Raw genomic sequence first — 22,785 nt, 5'->3', positions numbered from 1 at the left:
TGGTTTCATATAGTGCGAACTCGTCCCGAAGGTATTGAAGCGCTTTAGATAAGCACAAGTTACATTACATCGGGTTACATTACACACGGACACTATTATTTTTGTAAACACGGGGAGATTGAGAGATTTCCCCAGAATCACAGTCGGTTGAGCCGACGACCAGGCTACAGCCCGGTTCCCCAGGTCGGACGTCTGCAGCTCTTTTAATATTTAAAAAACACATAGACAGTTCGCTGGTCACGCGGCTTAATTTGTGTAATAAAAAGCAGCGTTTCCTGACTGCTTGTGCGTGATCTGCTCACTCCAGATGTGAAGTGCTTCGTGCTCTGCGCATGCGCAGAGGGTTGACAGCAGACAATACTGCTCCACTTCCGCCTCTGCCCAGGGAGTGGACCGTGTGATGTCCGGGTCCGGTGTCCGTATCCTCTCTTCCTTGACCGGACTCCACAGTCCCCCCGTGGGAGCCGCGTTCAGAGAAGCAAGGATGGCGTGGCACTCCACGGAGGAGGTGAGTGGTAACGCTGCCTGCCTTAGAATTCTGCCCAATGGCCCCTCGGAGCCAGCCCTGGTTTCCCTGTCAGTATGGGGTGCATTCTGGGATCTGTAGTTCGTGTTTACCTAGTGGAAGTACAGATTTAGCAATCCCGGTGTGCACAATCAGGTCGGTAAATAAGTCCTCCTTATCGGGTGGTGTACCAGGTTGCTCTGTCCATGAGCCAGATATGAATAATGCATTAATTAAGGTCCCATACTCTGTTATCGTGGGGCTGTGTGTTTGAATCTGCCCTAGTGGCCCGTTGGGCATATCTCCAGAGCCCCCGAGTGGCTCCATGCCTTCTGGTGTCTTCAGCCAGTGGGGGCATTTTATTTAGCATCACTGGGCATGCTGGGTACCCGAGACCCTGTTTACAGTGTCAAAAGCTGGACTAAAAATCTCACACTGCAGTCATTTTGGAGAAAAAAAGCTAGGTGTAAGTGAAGAGGCCACACATGCGTTGCCACTGGACACCTTGAGGCTTATTTACAAGCCCCTTGCGCCACACGTTCGTCACTTTTTCCATGTTAAAAATAACGCAAAAGTGGCGCAAGGCGCTGGTAAATAAGCTCCCTTGTCTTTGGCAAAGATAGTGTTCCTGTAGGGTCGGCTCATACATGTATAATTCTAAGGTTGCTTAAATGACTAGCGTTGAAGCCAGCACCTGTCATGTGACAGACGCAGGACCATGAAGATTTGGGGGCAAATTTACAAGAAAGTGCAGCAGCGCAGCACATCAAGCCCTTTGGCGGTCCCACCCTGCGGCACTTTCAAAGCACAGGGATGTGACATATTTACAATATTATGTTGCATCTTTGTGCTTCCCCCTGCACTGGTCATGAAAGGGGTGGTATGCACACCATATTTTCTTAGGGTTAATTTTATAGTCAACATTATTATTTGGCATATCGCGTGCGTCCCAGGGATATGCAAGCCCTAGCAATGTAATAAATACAAATGTGGGGAGCGCAGATTCTACGCTCCACTCCCTGGTGCACTGCAAGAATTGGATAAACTATCCAACACATTTTATAACGTTCCACATTTCTCCAAGTTAATCCAATGATAAACAGTCTTTTCAAAATTTTCATTTTCGCCACATCCATAGCATAATGTATTTTGGAGGCTTTTCATATTTGCGTGTGCCCATCCGGACTTCTTCATAAATATGATCCAAAACGACAACAGGTAGTTCTAAGCAGCATCTTTTTATTTCAAACCCAATGCATTTCGGGCTGTAGCATCAGCCCTTCGTCAGGGGTCACTATAAAATCAATTACAGAAACAATCGTCATTGCCAAATAAATAGCGTTTTTCACAGCATACGCAAGAATCAGCATTTACACTTAAAAGAATTCCCCTTCGTGTTCAGAATTCAATATACTAAAATAGTGACTCATCATCGTGAATCCACCAAGCAGGCTCCACAACGTCACATTATCCAATAAGCACAGATATTACTCCTTGTCCCCAGTAGTTTTGTGCTAAAACCCTCTATTCAAGTGAAGCATCCTTTACATTCATTTTTACGTTTTTTGCTGAATCCCTTTTTTTTCACCATATTCTAGCAATTAGTTAGTGTTAAACTCCAAATCCAGAGCAGTTCGAATCCTCTTTGTACTTTCCCATTTCCCAAACGGCCCCTTCCCTTTCAATACATGCAAAAGCTACACGTTTTAATGTCATTTGCCTGAGCCATATTTTTCATTGCGCGCACACAACTGCATTCGGAATGATTAAACTTGCCGCTTTACCTGCTAGCTCATTTTCATATGGTCGCTCAGCAAGTGCTTCCTGCAACCAAAAGATTCTCGTGTGTTTGGCCACGTTTCCAAACTCCATTATGAATCTACATGCTCCACCCCTCGTTAACAAACCACCTGATCAACTAAAACTACTAATGCTTCCTTATGAACTACGTAACCCAGCCTGCATTTGCTTGTGAAAGGAAACAACCGTCATCAATATAAAAACATCGTTAGTGTAAAACACATCGTTAGTATGAAAAACATCTTTGTAATTTTTATTGAATATTCCACATCTGGGAACACGCAAAGTTCAGGGCAGCAATCACGTTAAAAATCACGTCCCTAAAGCAAAAACAAATAAAAATTACAAAGATGTTTTTCATACTAACGATGTGTAAAGCGGCAAGTTTAATCATTCCGAATGCAGTTGTGTGCGCGCAATGAAAAATATGGCTCAGGCAAATGACATTAAAACGTGTAGCTTTTGCATGTATTGAAAGGGAAGGGGCCGTTTGGGAAATGGGAAAGTACAAAGAGGATTCGAACTGCTCTGGATTTGGAGTTTAACACTAACTAATTGCTAGAATATGGTGAAAAAAAAGGGATTCAGCAAAAAACGTAAAAATGAATGTAAAGGATGCTTCACTTGAATAGAGGGTTTTAGCACAAAACTACTGGGGACAAGGAGTAATATCTGTGCTTATTGGATAATGTGACGTTGTGGAGCCTGCTTGGTGGATTCACGATGATAAGTCACTATTTTAGTATATTGAATTCTGAACACGAAGGGGAATTCTTTTAAGTTTAAATGCTGATTCTTGCGTATGCTGTGAAAAACGCTATTTATTTGGCAATGACGATTGTTTCTGTAATTGATTTTATAGTGACCCCTGACGAAGGGCTGATGCTACAGCCCGAAATGCATTGGGTTTGAAATAAAAAGATGCTGCTTAGAACTACCTGTTGTCGTTTTGGATCATATTTATGAAGAAGTCCGGATGGGCACACGCAAATATGAAAAGCCTCCAAAATACATTATGCTATGGATGTGGCGAAAATGAAAATTTTGAAAAGACTGTTTATCATTAGATTAACTTGGAGAAATGTGGAACGTTATAAAATGTGTTGGATAGTTTATCCAGTTCTTGCAGTGCACCAGGGAGTGGAGCGTAGAATCTGCGCTCCCCACATTTGTATTTATCCCCCTGCACTGGCACACAAACTGCAGCCATGCGCTGGCACCATTGCACCATGGTGGAAGGATGGCTGCGTCGTGGGGAGACTGTTTTTGTGCAGGAAGGGGCACCTTCCTGCACGAAAACAATCACTACAGGCATTTTCCTCTTTCAATGCGAGCAGTAGAATGCAGCACGTATTAAGAGGAAAAAACAAGGAGAAATTAAAACATTTCTCCTTGCTACGCTACCCCTGGGGTGGGATAGCCGTCTAACGCATTTCCAGGTCTACGATTCCTTGTAAGTCTGGGAATGTGTCTGATTCCATGGGTGTTGCGTGGAAACACCCATGGAACGCCCCTTTCACGCAAAGTGGTGCGTGTACAGCGGCCAAATTTACAAGGACAGGAGAAGTCCTGCAAGGTGGCTTATACTGTCCTTGTAAATATGGAGCAGTGAAATGCGCCGCCAGTGCGTCACAAAAAGTGACGTCTTGGCAGCGCAAGGGGCTTGTAAATCTGCCCCTTTGAGTGTGCCTTGTGATGTTTTTTGTACTATGTGAGAAGACGTGACCCCATGACGTAAATTATAAGGATATAGCAAGACATTAAAGAATGCTTTTCTTTTTAGGTCATAGAACTTCATGTAACTTGTAAGGTGAGGTGGCAGTATTTTATTTATTGTACCACAGGGTCACACCATCACTCAGACCCCTTTGGGCTCTTTATCTTTTCATGTTAAGAGCAGTTCTGGTTGCAGATAACCTGTAATGCACGTGTTGGATGTACTGCGGATATAAGCACACCAACAAGTAACGTGTTAGTTACTGTAAACACGTGTAAGCTGTTCCGTTCACTCAATGAAATGTTCTATTGGGAGCAGTTTCATCGCTGTCCGCTGGCTCTGTGTGTATGTGGGATTGTATAGCGCCAACCTAGACAGAGGGCATTGGAGCGCTGCACAGGGTCAAAAGCGAAGATGCCTTCAGCGAGTGGATGGAAGGGTAGCTGGGCTCAGGGGGTGGAAGTGCCTACTATACCCTGATAGTGTGTCCTGTAAAGAAGTGCGCGTCCAGGACTTCCCTAAAATGGAGCAAGGCATGTGTTTTTAGTTTCTTGCACCTGTTCTTCTCTCCCTGGTATGCACCGACTTCCGGTCTGCCGAGAGGCGCTTGTCGCAGGGAGCTTGTCAGATAGATAATCAAGGGTGCCCTTCCTGATGGCCATGTAGGTGACGCGGCTGGTTTTGAAGCTGGTGTGGGTCACCAGCAGTGCTTAATTTGAGCAGGAGCTTTCAGGTGCTCAGCCCCTGCACTTCTTTCACAGGGCCGGGGCTACAATTTCTGACCCTGCAGGTGGTGGTCTCAATATTAATTGTCCAAATTCAAAATAAAAAGAATAACATACATTGCATGGTTTCTGGCTGGGAAATGTTCATAGACAGGCCAGCATACGCCTGTCCAGGCAGGCATGATTGTGTAAGATAGACTCTTAGAGCAAAGACGTAGGGGACAGACAACAGATCAAGGTTAGAAGACAGAGACTGAGGCAGTGAGAGTGTTGAAAGTGGTGCTCTCCAGAGGAAGAAGTGAGCTGTGGCCTCCTTGGCAAAAGTTTCAGCACCTGCACTTCTTTTTTTACAAATTAGGCACTGGCAGGAGTTCCGCTGAAGGGTGGGCGAGGTGCTCTGATGTCTTCTGTCTGTGGCAGCAGGCATTGTCTCTGTGTTTGTTAGTTACACCACAGCAGATTGCTGTCAAACATTGCAGTATAGTACCACGTTGCAGTGGTCCTGTCCTTTTCTTATTACAGATGATAAGGGATATCACAGCTGCACTACCAAGAACATAAGAGACTGTGGGTCTTATTTGCAAGCCCCTTGCGCCGCCGGTGCGTCACTTTTAATATGGGGAAAAGTGTAGGGTGACCAGAATTTTAAAGCCAAAAACTGGGACATTTAAAAAAAATAGAAAAAGGACTACAATTGTACTTCAAGGCGGCGCACAGAATGACAGCGCTCATCAGCAGGAAATTATAGAACCGGCAGGAAGAACATACATAAACTGCAATTTTAAGCCTAGTAGCTTGCCTGTTAATGAAATTGCTTTCTTGAAACAACTGCTAACTATCCCTGCTTTGTAAAACCTCAAAAAGCACCTCCTGTGATTTTCAGTCGTCCCTCTTTAAAAACCGGGACATGAGCTAAATTTCTCAAAATCTGCCGGCGGGACTGCTGGTGAAAAACGGGGACCGTCCTTGCAAATAAGCCCCAGTATTTTATAGGGTTTGCAGGCCTAGCATCCATTGTTATTAAATATGCACTATGCAAGCCATCATTGGATTGTGTAGATCATAAACGCAATATAGCGAGGATGCAAAGGACACATGACACAGGCATTTTTCCATTTTTGTTTTGTCTTTTGTCGCAGGATGCGGTTTCTTACCCTGAACTGCGCTCTCAGAGCAGCAGTGGGCGTGACCGACACCGAAAGGTCAAAATACTGTTCTAACTCCAATCCTAAAATATTTGTGGGACAGAGCAACTGCCCCAAAATATTCCAGGAAGCTTATTCAGTATTACAACTCCAGTCCTGGAATTTTTTGGAGATACTTATAAATTCGCCAAGTATTTTTAGAAATCCTTGAAAAGTAATACATTTGAATGTCAGAAAGTGCTGTCCTGAGGGCGCAACTCGGTGCAGAAAAATCAAGATTTTCCCTTTTGGACTTCAGAAAATGGAGATGGGATGTATAATCAAAGTATACTGATCTGTTCACTTTCCTACGCTTTCACTGATGAAAATGACATTTGGAAAGTTGCAAACTGATTTAACTGATTTCCAATTGATGATATGTGACTTTTTGTACTATAGTGAACAGCTGTGGTACACATTTGAATCCATTTGCATCTTTAGTGTCCAGTGGCCTCTGTTTATAATTTCACTTCACCAGTAAAAATGTACCTTCTTATATTCGCTAGACTTACAGACTCCTTTGTTAAAAAAAAATCATTATGCTGCAACTGTATCAATCAGCAGCCATTTGCAACTGGTGGGCTGGAATGTAAACCAATGTGTAATGGCATTAACCTTTTTAATGTGTTGATGTGTCTCTGTGACCCTTGACCTCTTCCTCCAGTCATCCTAAATATCACTCCTATTTATTCTGAGACGGTGGCTGTTCCGGTGCCAGGCCGCCCTCTTACCTGGTGCCTGTGAGCTGTTGGTGTATATTAACAAAAAATGGTGGACAGCAAACTCAGTCGCTCTGACAGCGCATGCATTGTAGCTAAAGGACAGCAATGCTCGCCAACTGGGAACAGCCATGCTCACCAACTGGGAACAGCCATGCTCACCATCACATCTCAGCAGGGTCAAAGGGCAAGATGGGTTTGAAATCCTTTTATCCTACCTGTATTCATGGAAGCCATTTTGGTGGAGCTGATACTCTGTCCTGCTTGGTTTTGGAGAAAGAGCTAGTAAGGAATACATTGTCTCTTCCTATTGACTGAATCCACCTGTCGTGTGTCCACTGAATGAATGTTTCATTCTGAACTTTGATGCCTTTATCATGGGCCTCTTCGTCTTCTAGGCACTAGCTCCATTCCACGACGCTGCGCCCTATTCCTTTGAAGAAGAGACAAAGCTTCTACATGAGTGGCAGAAGGAACTCTACAAGACCTTGATGAATGAAATCCAGCTGGCCTTGGTCTCACTGGGTGAGTGTGCACTGCCTGGATCTGAAGCTGTTGACACACTGTAGTCCCAAACCATGGCCTCCGCACTTGATGTTATCGCATTCGATCGCCACACCTGTATATGGTGTGCTTGGAGACTCATGGTAGCAACCTGGCTCAATAAATTCTTATCTTAATTGCCGGTGACTTGACTTTTTGATGTGTCTCCTCTGGATATATTCCCTTTCAGTGCTGCAGGCTTTCTACTGAAGTCCTTATTTTCCTGGATTGTGTTACCATCTCTGCTTTTTTTAACGCCATGTATATTCATTACACCATCACACGTATAATTTTCAGTGATTGTACAATCCCCTAAATTCATCATTCGTGACCTGGTGCTGCCTGTTGTGGATCTGTGGGCTCTGGTGATGATGCAAGTAATTGAACATGCATGTCTACTCATGCCTGCTTTGAAATGACTTCCCTAATGAAGTGTGGGTTGATCTGAGCTAGGACACCGATAGGACTGTAGTGCAATCCCTCAGAAGCGGAAGGAAATGAGTAAATTCTACAGTGGCTGATGATTTTAACTAGATGCAGCCTGGGTTGTGTGGGGTGGAACAATACTGTAAATCAGAGAGGTGGATGGTAATAAGACTGTGTCTGTAACTATTGTGTTGTGTCCACGGTTTTTATTTTAGATGGGAACGCTAGGTACCAACGCCGGGTGTTTTAAGTAGTGTAGTGTATTTTTTGTAAAGCGCACAGCTGCCCCAACGGGGCGTCCCGGCGCTGTATAACGCTGTGGAACCCTTCCTGGCTCTCCCTGTGAGATGCCTCTCCTGGGCAACCCCAAGGTGAAGCCAGGCATCCCAGTGTTGTATCCCAGTGGAGATTAAGCAAGCTATTGCCCAGAGTTGCAGCGTGGGACCCATGATTAGAGTAGGCACCGATGCGAGAATTATCCAGTCCGCGGACATTGAGCCCAAGACCCTGCCGCGTCAGGACTTCAACCCTGGTCCCGGGCCTGATCTCTGCTTCAGAGTCTGTCGCTCTAACCAGTGAGCCATGCTTCTCCATTGGGCATGCACCGCCTGGGTGAATCCTACACCTACATTTTCTCTATAAGATTTGATGTTTGACTTTCCTCCGGCCTCTAAGCCCTACAGATGCCCAAGAGCCAGGGATCATGGCCGACCTAGGAGACCTCCAAAGGGAGAAAGCATGTTTTTTTTTACATTACTTGTCCAGACATATCTCGTTCTCGGTTGCGGGGCAGTGTGTGTGTATGTGTAAATGTATATGTCCAAGGGTGCAGGTCTGGGTGTGTTATTTCTATCGCTTTAGCTACACAATCTAAATTTCATTTTGTTTCTATTCTTACAACAGGCTGTAAGATTCAGAATGCCTTACTCCAAATAGACAAGGAGAAAGAGCCCCATGTCCCACAGACTCATACTTCTGAGGCTAATACCTACGCTGCTGACTTCACCTCAAGTAAGTAGAGCTTTTTAGTTGCTTACTGTTACAGAGAAGGCGTCACCAGCACAGTTCTTTTTAAAGTAATGTAACTTATCACAAACATTGTAATCCATGTCTTTTAATGATTGTTGTAAAAGTATTCATCTAGCTTTCTTGATAAACACTCATCAAACATTCTGATTTAGATGTAATGGGGATAATCCGACTAGACACAGTTTTTTGCTGTTGAAAAGCCCTCCCCTTCCCCTTTCCAAGCTTATTTACCAGGCAGACTTTTCTCTCCATGTTGGCAGTCCTTTTCCCAACAAATTAAAGCGCTCTCTGTTGACAAATCATCTTTTCATCTCCTGTGGCTTGCAGGGATATGTGGATTCATAAACTGAGCCAAGGAGTATGGCGCGTGGGACTGAAATTTTCGTAACATGCATTCCCCCTAGTCCTTTACCTTAATGATGCATTGCACTTGTACTGCCCTGTGACCTACACATTTTACTGTACTTCAAGCAGGTGCTGTCAGACGAATAACTTTGAACATGGCATAGACATTATATGTCATGGTCATTCCCTCCAGAATAAAACCCCAAACCTATGATGAATCTTTAACTACCACTTACCGCTTAGTGATCAATTCCCACTGTCTCCCTGAACAAAACTCCTGAATGTCCTTATCTATTCCTATGACTATACTTTTGTCTCTTTGACTGTGACTCAACAGATCTTCCTCTCATGTCACTCCATATTCCTTCATCCTCCCTCTGTCTGCTTCTCTTTCAGCCCTCAAGACTTGGGTGGCTTTAAATTACTATCAGTCAACCCACCCAAAACAGACATGTGACCCGTCACCCCTCTAAGGGTTCTTCTCCCTACTTCCAAGCTATTTTTTTCAACCACCAACTATGATAAGCACTCAGAAACGTATTTAAAATATTTCACAGTACTTATAAATGTATTCATGATCTTGATCTGTCATATCTTTCCCTCACCCCATGTTGAATCACACGAAGGCCGATAAGTATACATCGTGAGCTTCAAAACAGTTGGGAGACCTTGTTTCACATGCAAGTATCGCAAGTCAATGAATGTTACCATCAATGCTGGCAAGTGGTGCGGGAGCCCCGGCCGGTGGCGTCTTCAGAGAAGTTGCTTCACTGCTTTTCTGACACGTCACTGGAGCCAATGATGCTCCTCAGATACGTCACTGGAGCCAATGATGCTCCTCAGATATGTCACTGGAGCCAATGATGCTCCTCAGACTCGTCACTGGAGCCAATGATGCTCCTCAGATACGTCACGGGAGCCAGTGCTGCTCCTCGGACACGTCACTGGAGCCAATGATGCTCCTCAGATACGTCACTGGAGCCAATGATGCTCCTCAGATACGTCACGGGAGCCAATGATGCTCCTCAGATACGTCACGGGAGCCAATGATGCTCCTCAGATACGTCACTGAAGCCAATGATGCTCCTCAGATGCGTCACGGGAGCCAAAGATGCTCCTCAGATACGTCACAGGAGCCAATGATGCTCCTCAGATACGTCACTGGAGCCAATGATGCTCCTCAGATACGTCCCCGGAGCCAATGATGCTCCTCAGAAACGTCACTGAAGCCAATGATGCTCCTCAGATACGTCACTGGAGCCAATGATACTCCTCGGACATATCACTGGAGCCAAACGTCACTGGAGCCAATGATGCTCCTCAGATACGTCACTGGAGCCAATGATGCTCCTCAGATACGTCACCGGAGCCAATGATGCTCCTCAGAAAAGTCACTGAAGCCAATGATGCTCCTCAGATACGTCACTGGAGCCAATGATACTCCTCATACATAACACTGGAGCCAAACGTCACTGGAGCCAATGATGCTCCTCAGATACGTCACGGGAGCCAATGATGCTCCTCAGATATGTCACTGGAGCCAATGATGCTTCTTCAGAAAAATAGTTATGTTTTTTGCTGCTGTTCATGGTCCAGATCATTGCGTGAGCTTGGGGAATGTCAAAGCAATTATGCCGGTGTAAATCGGTTTATAAGGATAATTGTAGTGTGGCATAGTATATGTATGTTTACATTACTTCCTTTATTGCGACACATGCAGCCAGCTATATAACTTTTTGAATTGTCCTCTGTACGGATTGTTTCTTGAAATTGGGTGAGATAATATGGTGTGCTGTAGTCCTATCTTGTTGTTTCCTTTAAACACCATTTAAAACAATAATATATATATATATATAGTGTTTTCGCATCATTATAAAGAAAATAAAAAATACAGGTTAAAAAATGTTTGCAGCAGTTCGGATTTTGAACTATAGTTGAAGATATATTTTTTATTTGTGAGCTCCAGTCTGTCAACAAATACAACTTCTGCTGTTTGTCTTCTAATAGTGTTTATGACACCTTGTTAAGGATATTAGAAAGTAATCAAAACAGTGATAATTAGTTGAGATATCACTTAAAGTGCATTATTCATATAAATGTGCAATGGACTCTGCCAGTTCACCTTTAAGGAGCTCACCTCTGTTTATAAGACAAAACATTCAAACAGCTGTATAAAGGTGTGTCGGTCGTGATCGAACTGCTTTGCTTTGACTCCTGTAATCCTTCGTCACAAGTATGAACAGAGAACTACTGTCCCAGTTACTGCTCCAAGAGAGAAGGTCTTCTCTGCTGCTTACAGGTCCGTGCCTGAAGCTGTTGTAGATTCACCTGACCCAAGGAATCCCTGAGAAGCATCAATGTCGCTGTTGGAATGTGTGTCGCTGCGACTTCAGACTGTGCTTTCTGCGTCGTTTCTGGGTCAGGAGTCCCTCGATGTAGTTCTGCGTGGAGCTGTAGGAGTGTGCTTGATACTAGAATGTAGATGTCCATGGGGGGATGTTTGTTTTCTGCTCCATGTGTCAGTGAATGGGCCTCCATGTTGTTGTTATTATAACACAGAATGTTTGTACTCTCCAATATTTAAAGACAAAGTATGCTAAGTAGAACTGTTTCCCCCTCACAGCGGTGCAGCCAGCTGTCAGCCCAGTCGTCCTGGTGAGGATCAAGCATGAAGAAGATCTCTACTGTGATGATCAGGACACCTTGGATCCTTTAGGGCCTGGTATCAGTCCTAGCGCAGGTAAGCTGGACGTGCCCTGGATCAGGGCAACAGATATTCTTCTATTTTAACCTGAAGTATCTACACCACAGATTAAACAAGGTTCACTTGATGTAAAGAGCAGCAGATGATAGTCTGATCTTGTTAGGTCTTATTTTTCTGGCCGAAGAGCTCTGCTAACCCAGTCTTTCATCTTGGAGAGTTTATAGTATACCAGGTAAGCCCAGACGTGGGTTCTGGGCTCACTGTGCCACTGAAATCAAGCTAACCTGGCTGAAGAGGGGTGACATCCCGAAACCGCTCCTAGGATGATTGTTTCCAGACCAGGGAGGACCCGGCTTGGCAGTTCGGGCTGGACTGTTCCCATGAGGCACAGGGTCAAGACTGATTTGCATATGGCCATGTCTGAACTGGGGTGGCATGGTGAGCAAAAGAATGATGGATTTAACCCATATCTCTTGACTGGGGGTGAATGTTTTGATATTTTCTGCATTCCGTCCATTAATTGTGTGTCTTTTGCCCCTTCTACACTAGCACTGCTGTCAGTGGTCTTGTTTGTTAAAGAAGTGAATGTAAAAAAATCATTCATATCTTTTCCTTTCTTTGGTGACCCGACCATCGTACACTGCGTGGTCAGGTACGATGCGAAGATCTTCAGGGTCATGGCGGGGAGAAGAGCATCAGTTGTCCAAAATATGGTAGGAATATTACAGCCTTTGGAAAGGTCTTTCCAGAATAAGCAAATGAAGTGGAGTGAAGTTGTGGTGCTCCAAGTACATGTAATTGTAAAAAAAAAACGTCATGTGTGTGCAGTGCTACAGGAAGGGGGAATCACCCTGCCCCCTCAAAATGGGATCTTCAAGATCTTCAAGACAAAATCAATACCCAAAGCACACAGCATACTATCACAACATGATTATAAACAGTAAGTGCACAATGGTTCTCTTGTTCTTTGTTTGGTTTTTATTTTCTAAACTTCTTAAGAATCCAATTGTTTTCCTGCTCCAGACAGATGGACAGTGTCTTTGAAGTTAGGCTGGTATTGGGTGATAATGAAACAACAATGTGGGTGTCGTCAGCGTACAACACCATGGTAAGGCCTAATGAACAGATAATATCTGCTAGAAGGCGGACGTACACATTTAAAAGAGTGGGGCTCAACGATTAGCCTTGTGGCACTCCACATCTGAGCTGATGGATCTCCTACAGACAAGGCCCTTCCCTGACCTGAAAGCTTCTATTGTCCAGAAACGAGGTCAGCCATTTTAGTGCCCTTACAGTGTACTTACAGTCCATGTTAGAGGGTGGCATGGGAGACAGTATTGAAGGCTGCACTCAAATCAAGAAGAATGAGCTCAGCTGTCTCTCTTTGACATGATGTTTTTAGATCCTCCGAAGCCAATAAAGGGCTGTCTCTGTACTGCACTCGGGACGAAAGTCTATTTGTGTCTGATGCAGGAGATTGTGTTTTCCAGGATATCAGTTAAATAACCATTTTAAATTTTTCTATGATCCTGCTAATGCTTGGCAGCAATGATATTTCTCTGTAGTTCTCAATCTTGTCAGGGTCCAGGGAGGATTTTTTCAGCAGCGTTCTAATGACCGCATGCTTCCAGCGATCAAGGACCTGTCCACTTTTTGTCGACAGTTGTCAAGGCAGATCTGGTGAAGTCACCTCCTAGCAGCAATGTATCTATAGGAGCCGGATCCAAAGGAGAGCAGACTCAACTGTGTTCGCTGCTGCCCCAATGATATTATTGTTCAATTTAGGGAAGGTTGAAAAGACAGTTTAGAATTTTTTAGATGGACGAGCGAGCTAGGCTGCGGATGCACACTCGCTGTGGCTGCTGCATCACTTTTTAAAACGAATGTTTATGCTGATTTTAAAAGCACTTGTGGAATTTTCTTTTGTTGTGTGCTAGCGCGCAATTGTATTTCACTTTTTAACTTACCTGCCACGCTCGTGACCCCGGTCCGCCCCGGCTTGTGCCGTTTGCGCGGAGGGTCAGTGAGAGGAGCGTCACTTCCTGCCTGCCGGCAACACCACTTCCGCCCTGCTTCCAGGCATCGCAGGTTAGCGGTCTAGTGTTGCCGAGCCGGTGTAGTTATATTCTTGCTCCCAGCGCCCGGCCAGTGACTAAAGCGGCGAGCTAGGCTGCGGATGCACACTCGCTGTGGCTGCTGCATCACTTTTTAAAACAAATGTTTATGCTGATTTTAAAAGCACTTGTGGAATTTTCTTTTGTTGTGTGCTAGCGCGCAATTGTATTTCACTTTTTAACTTACCTGCCACGCTCGTGACCCCGGTCCGCCCCGGCTTGTGCCGTTTGCGCGGAGGGTCAGTGAGAGGAGCGTCACTTCCTGCCTGCCGGCAACACCACTTCCGCCCTGCTTCCAGGCATCGCAGGTTAGCGGTCTAGTGTTGCCGAGCCGGTGTAGTTATATTCTTGCTCCCAGCGCCCGGCCAGTGACTAAAGCGGCGAGCTAGGCTGCGGATGCACACTCGCTGTGGCTGCTGCATCACTTTTTAAAACGAATGTTTATGCTGATTTTAAAAGCACTTGTGGAATTTTCTTTTGTTGTGTGCTAGCGCGCAATTGTATTTCACTTTTTAACTTACCTGCCACGCTCGTGACCCCGGTCCGCCCCGGCTTGTGCCGTTTGCGCGGAGGGTCAGTGAGAGGAGCGTCACTTCCTTCCTGCCGGCAACACCACTTCCGCCCTGCTTCCAGGCATCGCAGGTTAGCGGTCTAGTATTCCCTCCCATAGGTATAAATGGCAGTATGGAGGACGCGCAGCGGACGAGCGCAGCGGGAGCGCCGACTTCGCGCCGAAGTCGCGCTCAAGTCAAGCCCGTCCGCGGCCGACCAGGCCCAGGGCCCCGTCGTAATGCCCCTTTGCTAACATATTCCTTCTCTGAGCTTCGTAGTCTGACTCTCCCTCTGCCCATCTCTGACCAGGCCACCAGGGCTGCCCAACAATGCGGCATCCTAGTTCCCTCAGAAATCCCTATCCTGATCACTACCTCCCCCCTTGACCTTTTTCCTTCTCTTCCATCTTCCTCGCCCCCTTCACCTGTCCCTCTGAGGATGCAGTATCTAAACACTCGTTCCTTAGTCCGCCATCAGCTCGAAGTTTTCCAACTCTTGCATGATGGCTTGATCGACATCCTCCTCTTGACTGAAACGTGGCTAAATGAGGACTCCGGCCCTGACATTTTAGCCGCAATTCCAGCAGGTTATTATATCATGCAAGCCAACCGACCTGCTGCCAAGACGGGTGGAGGGGTGGCGGCCATTATCCGCTCTGAATTAAAATTCTCGGAGCTGGCTATGACCCCTATCCCCAAAACTGACTGCCTCACTATAAAATTCTCTTCACCCAAATCATCCTTCGTCTGTGTCTTGGTCTACAGGCCTCCGGATCATATGCCTCTCTTCTCCCAGCTTTTTGGCGATTCCATCTCCCAGCTATCGATCAACTATGCTAACATCATGATCATAGGAGATTTTAATTATTGGCCATCCGATCCCCACGAAAGTCATCTTTCCGTGGAATTTACGGACCTACTTGCAGGCATGAATTTTTACCAACATATTCATACCCCCACTCACTGCAAAGGTCATGTCCTTGACCAGGTGTGGACATCTAATCTTGATATTTCCTCTCCTTCGGTACTTCCCTGTCCTTGGTCTGATCATTGTTTAATCTCTTTTTTTCTTTACCTTAACATCCCCTGCCCTCCTCCCCTCACTAAAAACCTATCGGCGCGTAACTGGAAGAACGCCAATATATCTGACTTCCATGCTCTACTGGCCTCTTCAGCCCCAGTCCCTGCGGTCTTGGTCAATGATCAAGCCGCTCACCTAGAACAATGGCTGTTAACTGCTTGTGATAAAGTTGCTCCCTATAAAACGATCAAAGCTAAGCGTCCCCACGACGCCCAACGCTGGTTTTCTGATCAGCTTAAGACTGATAAACTTGCGCTGCGTCAGGCAGAGCGCCGGTGGAGACGCAATTACGATCCCCATCTAAAATTGATCTATGTCACTACCCTAAATACTTATAAAAAAGCTATACTATCTGCTAAAACAGCCTATTTCTCTCAAAAAATCCTGGATTCCAACACCAAGGCTAAAGACATCTTTTCCATCGTCACTGAGCTCTCCCTGCCAGATAGGGTTACTCCACAACCTCAACCTACCCAAACCCTATGCGACTCTTTGAATTCCTATTTTACAGATAAAATCTCTACTATCAAAGACAATATTCCTCCCCCCTCATCACCTCCCACTCTACCCCCCCCTCCAATGAACCCAAGCCGTTTGATTCAGTTTCCACCTATCTCTCAAGAGGAATTCTTCGCTCTTCTTCGTAAAGTCAGTTCAGGATCACCTAATGACTGCTGCCCTCCCCATATTCTTAGAGAAGCCTTTCTGTCATGTCCTAGCCCCCCATTAGCCTTGCTTAACCACTCTCTTGCTTCTGGGGAGGTCCCTCGTTCCTTCAAACAGGCAGCGGTTATTCCCATCCTTAAGAAAACCAATGCCGACCCCACCGTTTTAAGTAACTACCGCCCAATTTCCCTTCTTCCTTATTTGGGTAAAATTCTTGAGACCTATGTTACTCGCTGCCTGAGTACCTTTATAGAGAATTCCTCCTTCCTGGATAACCAACAAGCTGGCTTTAGACCCCTCCACTCCACCGAGGCGGTCATAGTGGCCGTCATGGATGCCTTGAGGAAGGGTGCCGACAATAACATCCCCCAGGCCCTTGTCCTCTTGGACCTGTCGGCTGATTTTGACACGGTCGATCACACTATTCTGATCGACCGTGTCAACAATGCCGGTATCCAGGGGATGGCCCTCGAATGGCTCAGATCTTTTCTGAGACATCGTACTCAGGCAGTACACCTATCTACCTTTTCTGCCTCCTATTCACCCCTTACTTGTGGGGTCCCTCAGGGCTCCGCGCTCTCACCTTTATTGTTTAATTTGTATCTTCAGCCCCTTCTTGTCTCCCTCCGGAATACCCCTGTCACTATCTTTAACTACGCAGATGACCTTCAGTTAATTTTTCCTATTTCTAACCTCCCTTCCTCCCGTTCCAATTTTCAGTCCACCATGCTCAACATCGCTGAGTGGATGCTTCATAGCCAACTAAAACTAAACCCAACAAAAACTGAGCTGGTACTAGTTGGGGGCTCCACCAATCCGTGGAATTCTAGCTTTTGGCCCCCCTCTCTGGGTACTCCACCTGACCCGGTTGGCACGGTGAAGAGTCTGGGGGTGATCATTTCGGAGGACCTCTCTATGAGGCCACAAATCAATGCAGTCACCTCATCCTGTTTTTTTCACCTTAGACGGATTCGTAAGATCAGCAGGTTCCTCACTAGAGATGCTCTGATCCTAGTCATCCTAGCATTGATCACCTCCAGACTCGACTATGCTAACACGTTGTATGCCGGAATTCCATCTATCCACCTCCACCGGCTGCAACTTGTCCAGAATCAGGCAGCTCGCCTCATCTTCCGCCAGCCGAAGTACCAGCATGTCACTCCTCTCCTGCGTAGTCTTCACTGGCTTCCCATCACCAAACGCTGTCTTTTTAAGCTTGGCTGTGTCATTTTTAAGGCCTTGTCTGACTCAGCCCCAGCATTCATTACCTCCTGTCTGACACGGTACGTCCCTCATAGAGACCTCCGCTCCGCCACCCTCAATCTCCTGGTCATTCCCAAATCCAGGCGGAAAAAGCATGGCGGCCTTAGTTTCTCCGCCATGGCACCTGCCACCTGGAATTCCCTTCCCACTGCACTTCGTCTCTGCCCTACTTACGATCATTTCCGTAAGCTCCTTAAAACTTTCTTATTTCAACAACTACCTGAGTAACTTCCCCACCCTAGCTGCTGTTACGTCAAGAGCGCCATGAAACCGTTGGTGAACGTGCGCGGTACAAATATTTTTAACGTAACGTAACGGACCGATCTCTTTATTATTAGGATGTAGATCTGAATCGCCTGACAAGGAGTCAAGTCAAGTCATAAGCTTTTATTCGATTTGAGAAATACAAATCATACAAGCATAAAGCATATAAAAACAATTCATTGCATACGTAATTATTCTAAAAACAAGTGACTCAAGTGAACTCGAGAATAATTCATTAAAAAGAAGAGAACATACACTGGCGTACGCTGGGCAACAATACATAGTTAAAGATATAATTTAGCTGTAAAAGGGTCATGCATGTACAGACAGGAATAAATATAATTGTCACACAAAGTGCTTTTCTTGGCAGCTGTACATTATGAAGCAAAGGTTCCAATATGGCTCGGGCAAACACGGGGAGGTTAATTCATATGTAAACAAAAATGTAAAAGACCATACATTTACAAACGGTGGGCATAATGCATGATTAAAATACAATATACTGTTAAAAGAGACATATATGTACAGACAGGAATATATAAAGTTATAGCAGCACTATGCTCTTCCTGGCAGCTGTACATTTTAATATAAAAGTGGCAACAAAGAAACAGATATCCACGTTCTCTAGGGAAGATAGTAACTCTAGAGCGCTGTTTGAAGATCGAATTTTGTATTTTAAAAGGATAGGTTTTAGATACCTTACCCTTAAAAAGTGATAAAATTTACAGAAAAGTAAAAAATGACAGCAGCTCTGGCGTGAGGTATTGTCACACGGGCAGGGAGTCTCGGATCTTGTTTTTTGGTCTGGGAATGCAACAAGGTGATGTACAATACCCAACCTGACTCGGGTTAGTACAAATTGATGGGAGGGACGAGAGACATTCGAAAGGTAGGCTTGAAACCCCGGAGTTAAGTTTAGTTCCTTGTAGAACTTCACGGTGGCTAACTTGCCATACACCTTATCTCGCCCTTTCTTTTTAAAATTTAAAAATGTTTGTTTGATTTCTTTTTTGGGGATTGCAACCGCCAATTCGGGGTCGAGGAGAACATCAATTTCAAATAAAGTTTTGTACCAGGAATGAATGTATTTCAACCACTGGATGCGTGATGAGTAGTCCAATCCTATACAATCAAGAATAATTTCTTGAGTGAATCGAGTCTCTGGCTTAGCCCAAATAGAACGCCACAATAAGAGTGGCCGAACGGCTGCTAAGTCAGAAATAAACTCGATCCCTACCTCATCATGAATTAATTGGACAGAGGCAGAGGGGGGGACACATAACAGTCTTTTTAAAAACTTGTTTTCATCTTTTTGGAGCGAAGAGCCCTCAATTTGACCCCACACACCCGCCCCGTACAGTGCAGAAGAAACACAACGTATATTATATATGTTAATCATATCTAAGATGCTTCTCGTTCCGAGCTTGGATGCAAATCGGAATATACTACTGGTAGACCGCATCATTTTCAACCTGATGTTATCGAACTCGGGTACCCAAGACCCGTCGTTGGTGTAGGTGATTCCCAAATAACAAAATGATTTAACGTGTGTCATCTTGTCGCTATCCAAGAAAAAGCTGTACTTCAGTTTATTTGCAGACTGCCCGCACAACATTACATAAGTCTTAGTTTTGTTCACGCGGAGCCTCCTGTTTTGAATAAACAGCATGAATCTGTCAATGAGTCGCTGTAACCCAATCTGAGTGCGGGATAAAAGAACAGCGTCGTCCGCATATAGTAAGATTGGGACAGGTTTGCCTCCAATCAGGGGAGCATCTGCTGGGGTATCGGCCAAGATGCGATCAATATAATTAATAAAAAGGGAAAATAAAAGAGGGGCCAGTACGCATCCCTGGCGAATACCCCGTGAGACTTTGAGAAACGGCGTACATTCGCCTAGGGTACCATAACGGACCTTACAGGATAGTTTCTCGTAAAGCCTGGCCAGAAAGTGGACAATTTCCTTCGGAGCCCCTGACTCCAGCAAAACCTGCCAAAGAATAGCGTGATCAACTAAATCAAACGAGCTGCTCAGGTCAGCAAAACATAAAAAAAGATTGCCCTTTTTGACTACAGTATATTTATTGATAATGAGGTCCAAATTTACACATTGCTCCAAAGTGCCCCTACCTTTCCTAAAGCCATATTGCACTTTTGTTAAAATGTTCATGTCTGTAGCCCAAGTTTCTAGTCTTTTGAGCAAAATTCTACTCATGACCTTTACTGAGGCGTCCAACAAAGAGATCGGACGATTATTGGAAGCCTCAGATTTACTGCCTTTTTTGAATAGGGGAATAATAACTGATTGACCCCAGGAGGGAGGAATGTTACCTTCTGCTGCGCAGTTAAAGGTCCTCACCAGAATAGGAGCCCACAAGTTTGGTTCTGCTTTTAGTAAATCAATGGGGACCCCATCGGGGCCCGGGGCCTTCCCCCCCCCCCCCCCTTGCTGTTGGAAAGCCCTTCGTGACCCTCCTCCAAGGTTACTCCCAGAGGTAGAGGTATCCAAGAGGAGGACTCGGTCACTGATACGGTTAGGGGTTTCCCTTCCGGGTTAAAGATATTAGTAAAGTGGATAATCCACTCGTTGCATGCAACGTATGATGTTATTTCCGGGATACCATCGGTGTTTAGAAAAGGGCTGTTAATTATTTCCCAATAAAGTTTACAATTTTTGGTCTCAGCTGCTTCTTTCAGCTTATCCCAAGCTTCACTTTGTAAAACCTTTTTCCTGTTGGAAACAGCCATTTTATAATTAACCCTTAATTGTTTAATTCCATTGCTGATACCTAAAGCTTTCTTCAGTTCCCGTAGAGCTGCTGTACAGGGTTTATCAAACCATCCCCGTTTTATAACTCTGTTGGATGGGGATTTCTTAGTAAAAATACCTTCAATGATGGTGTTGATCTTGATAAATTGTGACAACAGGAAATCGGGGTTAATGGCATTTTTTAAACCATAGCTGATTTCGATTTTACAACTAACTATGACCTCCCTCTGTTTGGCCAAGGAGCTGGTTCCAGACCATTTAATCCTCAGACCATTTGGTCTGATCGGAACGATATCGGTGGAACAGGTTTCTCCAATCACTAGTTTTGCACCCCGTCCCGGTAGGGTAACGCAGATGCTGTTGTGATCACTTAGACTTTCCTCCCTGATACACAGGTTTATAAAGTCTCCTGTGCTGGAGAACAGAATATGGTCTATAAATGTCCCTGCGTCCCTCCCTGTAAAAGTGGGGCAAATGGCATTCAAACTGTTTTTATTACAATTTAACAGGTATAGGTCTAGTTTGATTAACAGTTTGTTTAAAATTGAACCATAGTGGCAATGTGGGAAATGAAGGGAATCCTCGCTCTCACCCACACCCCCCCCTATGATTAACCGTCCCCGTTCCAAAGCCACAGGGATTCCCTATTGATAGTTGACATGGCTGCAGATTAAAGTCCCCTGCCCATAGAATATCAGCCCTTCTGTTTGAGATGCCCAGAACCCTTATGATTTCCTTTTCCAAAGGGAATAGAATATTCCCTCTGGAGGCATCAAAGATGTTATTATAAAAATTAACAAGGACCAAATCATTTCCCATGCTACATTCAACCCTCACTACCTGGCTGTGGGTTCCCACAATCGAGCTGCTTCTGACTTTACAGTTACACAACTTATTGGACAGAAGTAGCAGAAGGCCCCGCTTAGCCCTTCCTGAACTGGATTTAGTAGCGTTGAGGCAATAGGATGAATAACCTTCTATATTTATTTGCTCTTGGCACCAGGTTTCTTGAAGGAGGATTATATCAAATCCTTCCCCTATAAACTTAGGCCAGAAGGGGGTGTCTAGTTTCCCTGCAATTCCGGCAATATTCCAGGAAATGAGGGTAAGGCCTGCAAACTCGGTTGGACCATAGATAACCTGCTCTGGCTGAGAGGCGCGGGCTGTGATCGAGTTATCCTCCTTGGCACTCTCGCATGGGGCAATCTTGGGGGCACAGAGAACCACACACGCTTCATTACTAATACATGAAACCCTTCTACGAGGGTACATAACTACAGGCCTACAGGTGGAAGTTTGGTTATTACAGGGGTAGGGTTTGAGAGGGAGAGGTTGTATGGGGCTGCCTTCCTGAACAGAAACCTCCTGTATGGCCGCATGTCCACTGGGGGGTACGCAATCCGTGATAGAGACTGCTCGATCGCTAGCGTGGACATGTTGCATGCGTACGTCCGACCCTAACTGCCTAATGTCGGACTGGCTTGATGATGGTGAAGCATGAAGTCAGTCAACCATCTCAAGACAATCAAATCTGTTGTTAGTGTGAATACCTCGCCACCCGTCGCCCATAAAATGGCCTTTGTTGGAATACCAGGGCCGAGGTACCCATTCCCTGCTCCTGCTCTTTTGGGTCAGCCATAGACCTCCATAATTCCAGTGTTGTTCTGGAGGTAAAACCCAGTTTGGTGGTGGTATTGGGTGATGATAGTTATATACGGGGGGGTAGAAAAAGGAGAGTCGATGCGCGTCGATTCCCCCTTTCTTCTCCAGATCTGGCCACGAGCAAATATGATTCACGGTGGACGCATCATCGCAAGTAACAATGACGCAGTCCCCCTGAATACTCTTCGGGCTCACCCCCACCCATGGTACTCTACGTACAGATGATATTCTACTGTTGTTTGGGGGCTGTAATGGCCTATTGATACTAAGCCATTGAAGGATTTTATTCAGAAGGGACCAGGGTTGTTCATCTGATCCTGCTGTTAGTTCGGGTACTCCCGTTAGGATCACAGTAAATGGGGATACCTCAGGTGACAGATGAACTGGGCGTTTGGGTCTAAACCCCCTCTTACCCTCTGGAGGATGTGATTTTGGGGGCACCGGGGGTTTGGTTTGAGATGGCTGCGAGGACACCTTGGCCGCGGTATGATTGGCAGCTATTAGTGGGGCTACAGGGGGGGGGAAGGGAAGAATTTTGCTGACTAGATGAAGGTGACTGAGAAGGGGTTTTAGCTGTTGACTTAGATTTTGCACAATTTTTTGAAGCTGGTGGTATGGGGGTTGATGGCTCTTTTGTTTTAGACTGGGTTTTGGTCATAACGGACGGTCTATCTGAGTTAGCTGGTATAACCCCAGGATTGACCACTGTCGAGGCCC

General features: G+C 45.4%; 1 protein-coding gene across 4 annotated transcripts in view; it reads left to right on the top strand.

Annotated features, from left to right (window-relative positions):
• Positions 1-302: 302 nt before the first annotated feature.
• Positions 303-22,785, top strand: part of LOC144770855 (uncharacterized) — a 68,118-nt gene continuing 45,635 nt past the window's right edge. For all 4 annotated transcript variants that reach the window (XM_078655639.1, XM_078655637.1, XM_078655636.1 and 1 more), the window contains exons 1-4: positions 303-508; positions 7,049-7,175; positions 8,523-8,630; positions 11,617-11,733. In XM_078655639.1, coding sequence (XP_078511765.1) covers positions 401-508; positions 7,049-7,175; positions 8,523-8,630; positions 11,617-11,733 — 460 coding nt within the window. In that variant the 5' untranslated portion in view covers positions 303-400. The remainder of the gene's footprint in view (positions 509-7,048; positions 7,176-8,522; positions 8,631-11,616; positions 11,734-22,785) is intronic.

Source organism: Lissotriton helveticus, chromosome 7 (assembly GCF_964261635.1).
Source record: "Lissotriton helveticus chromosome 7, aLisHel1.1, whole genome shotgun sequence".
Lineage (NCBI taxonomy): Eukaryota > Metazoa > Chordata > Amphibia > Caudata > Salamandridae > Lissotriton > Lissotriton helveticus.
The sequence above is the reverse complement of the archived record's forward strand: the minus strand, read 5'-3'. Positions and strand labels throughout refer to the sequence as shown.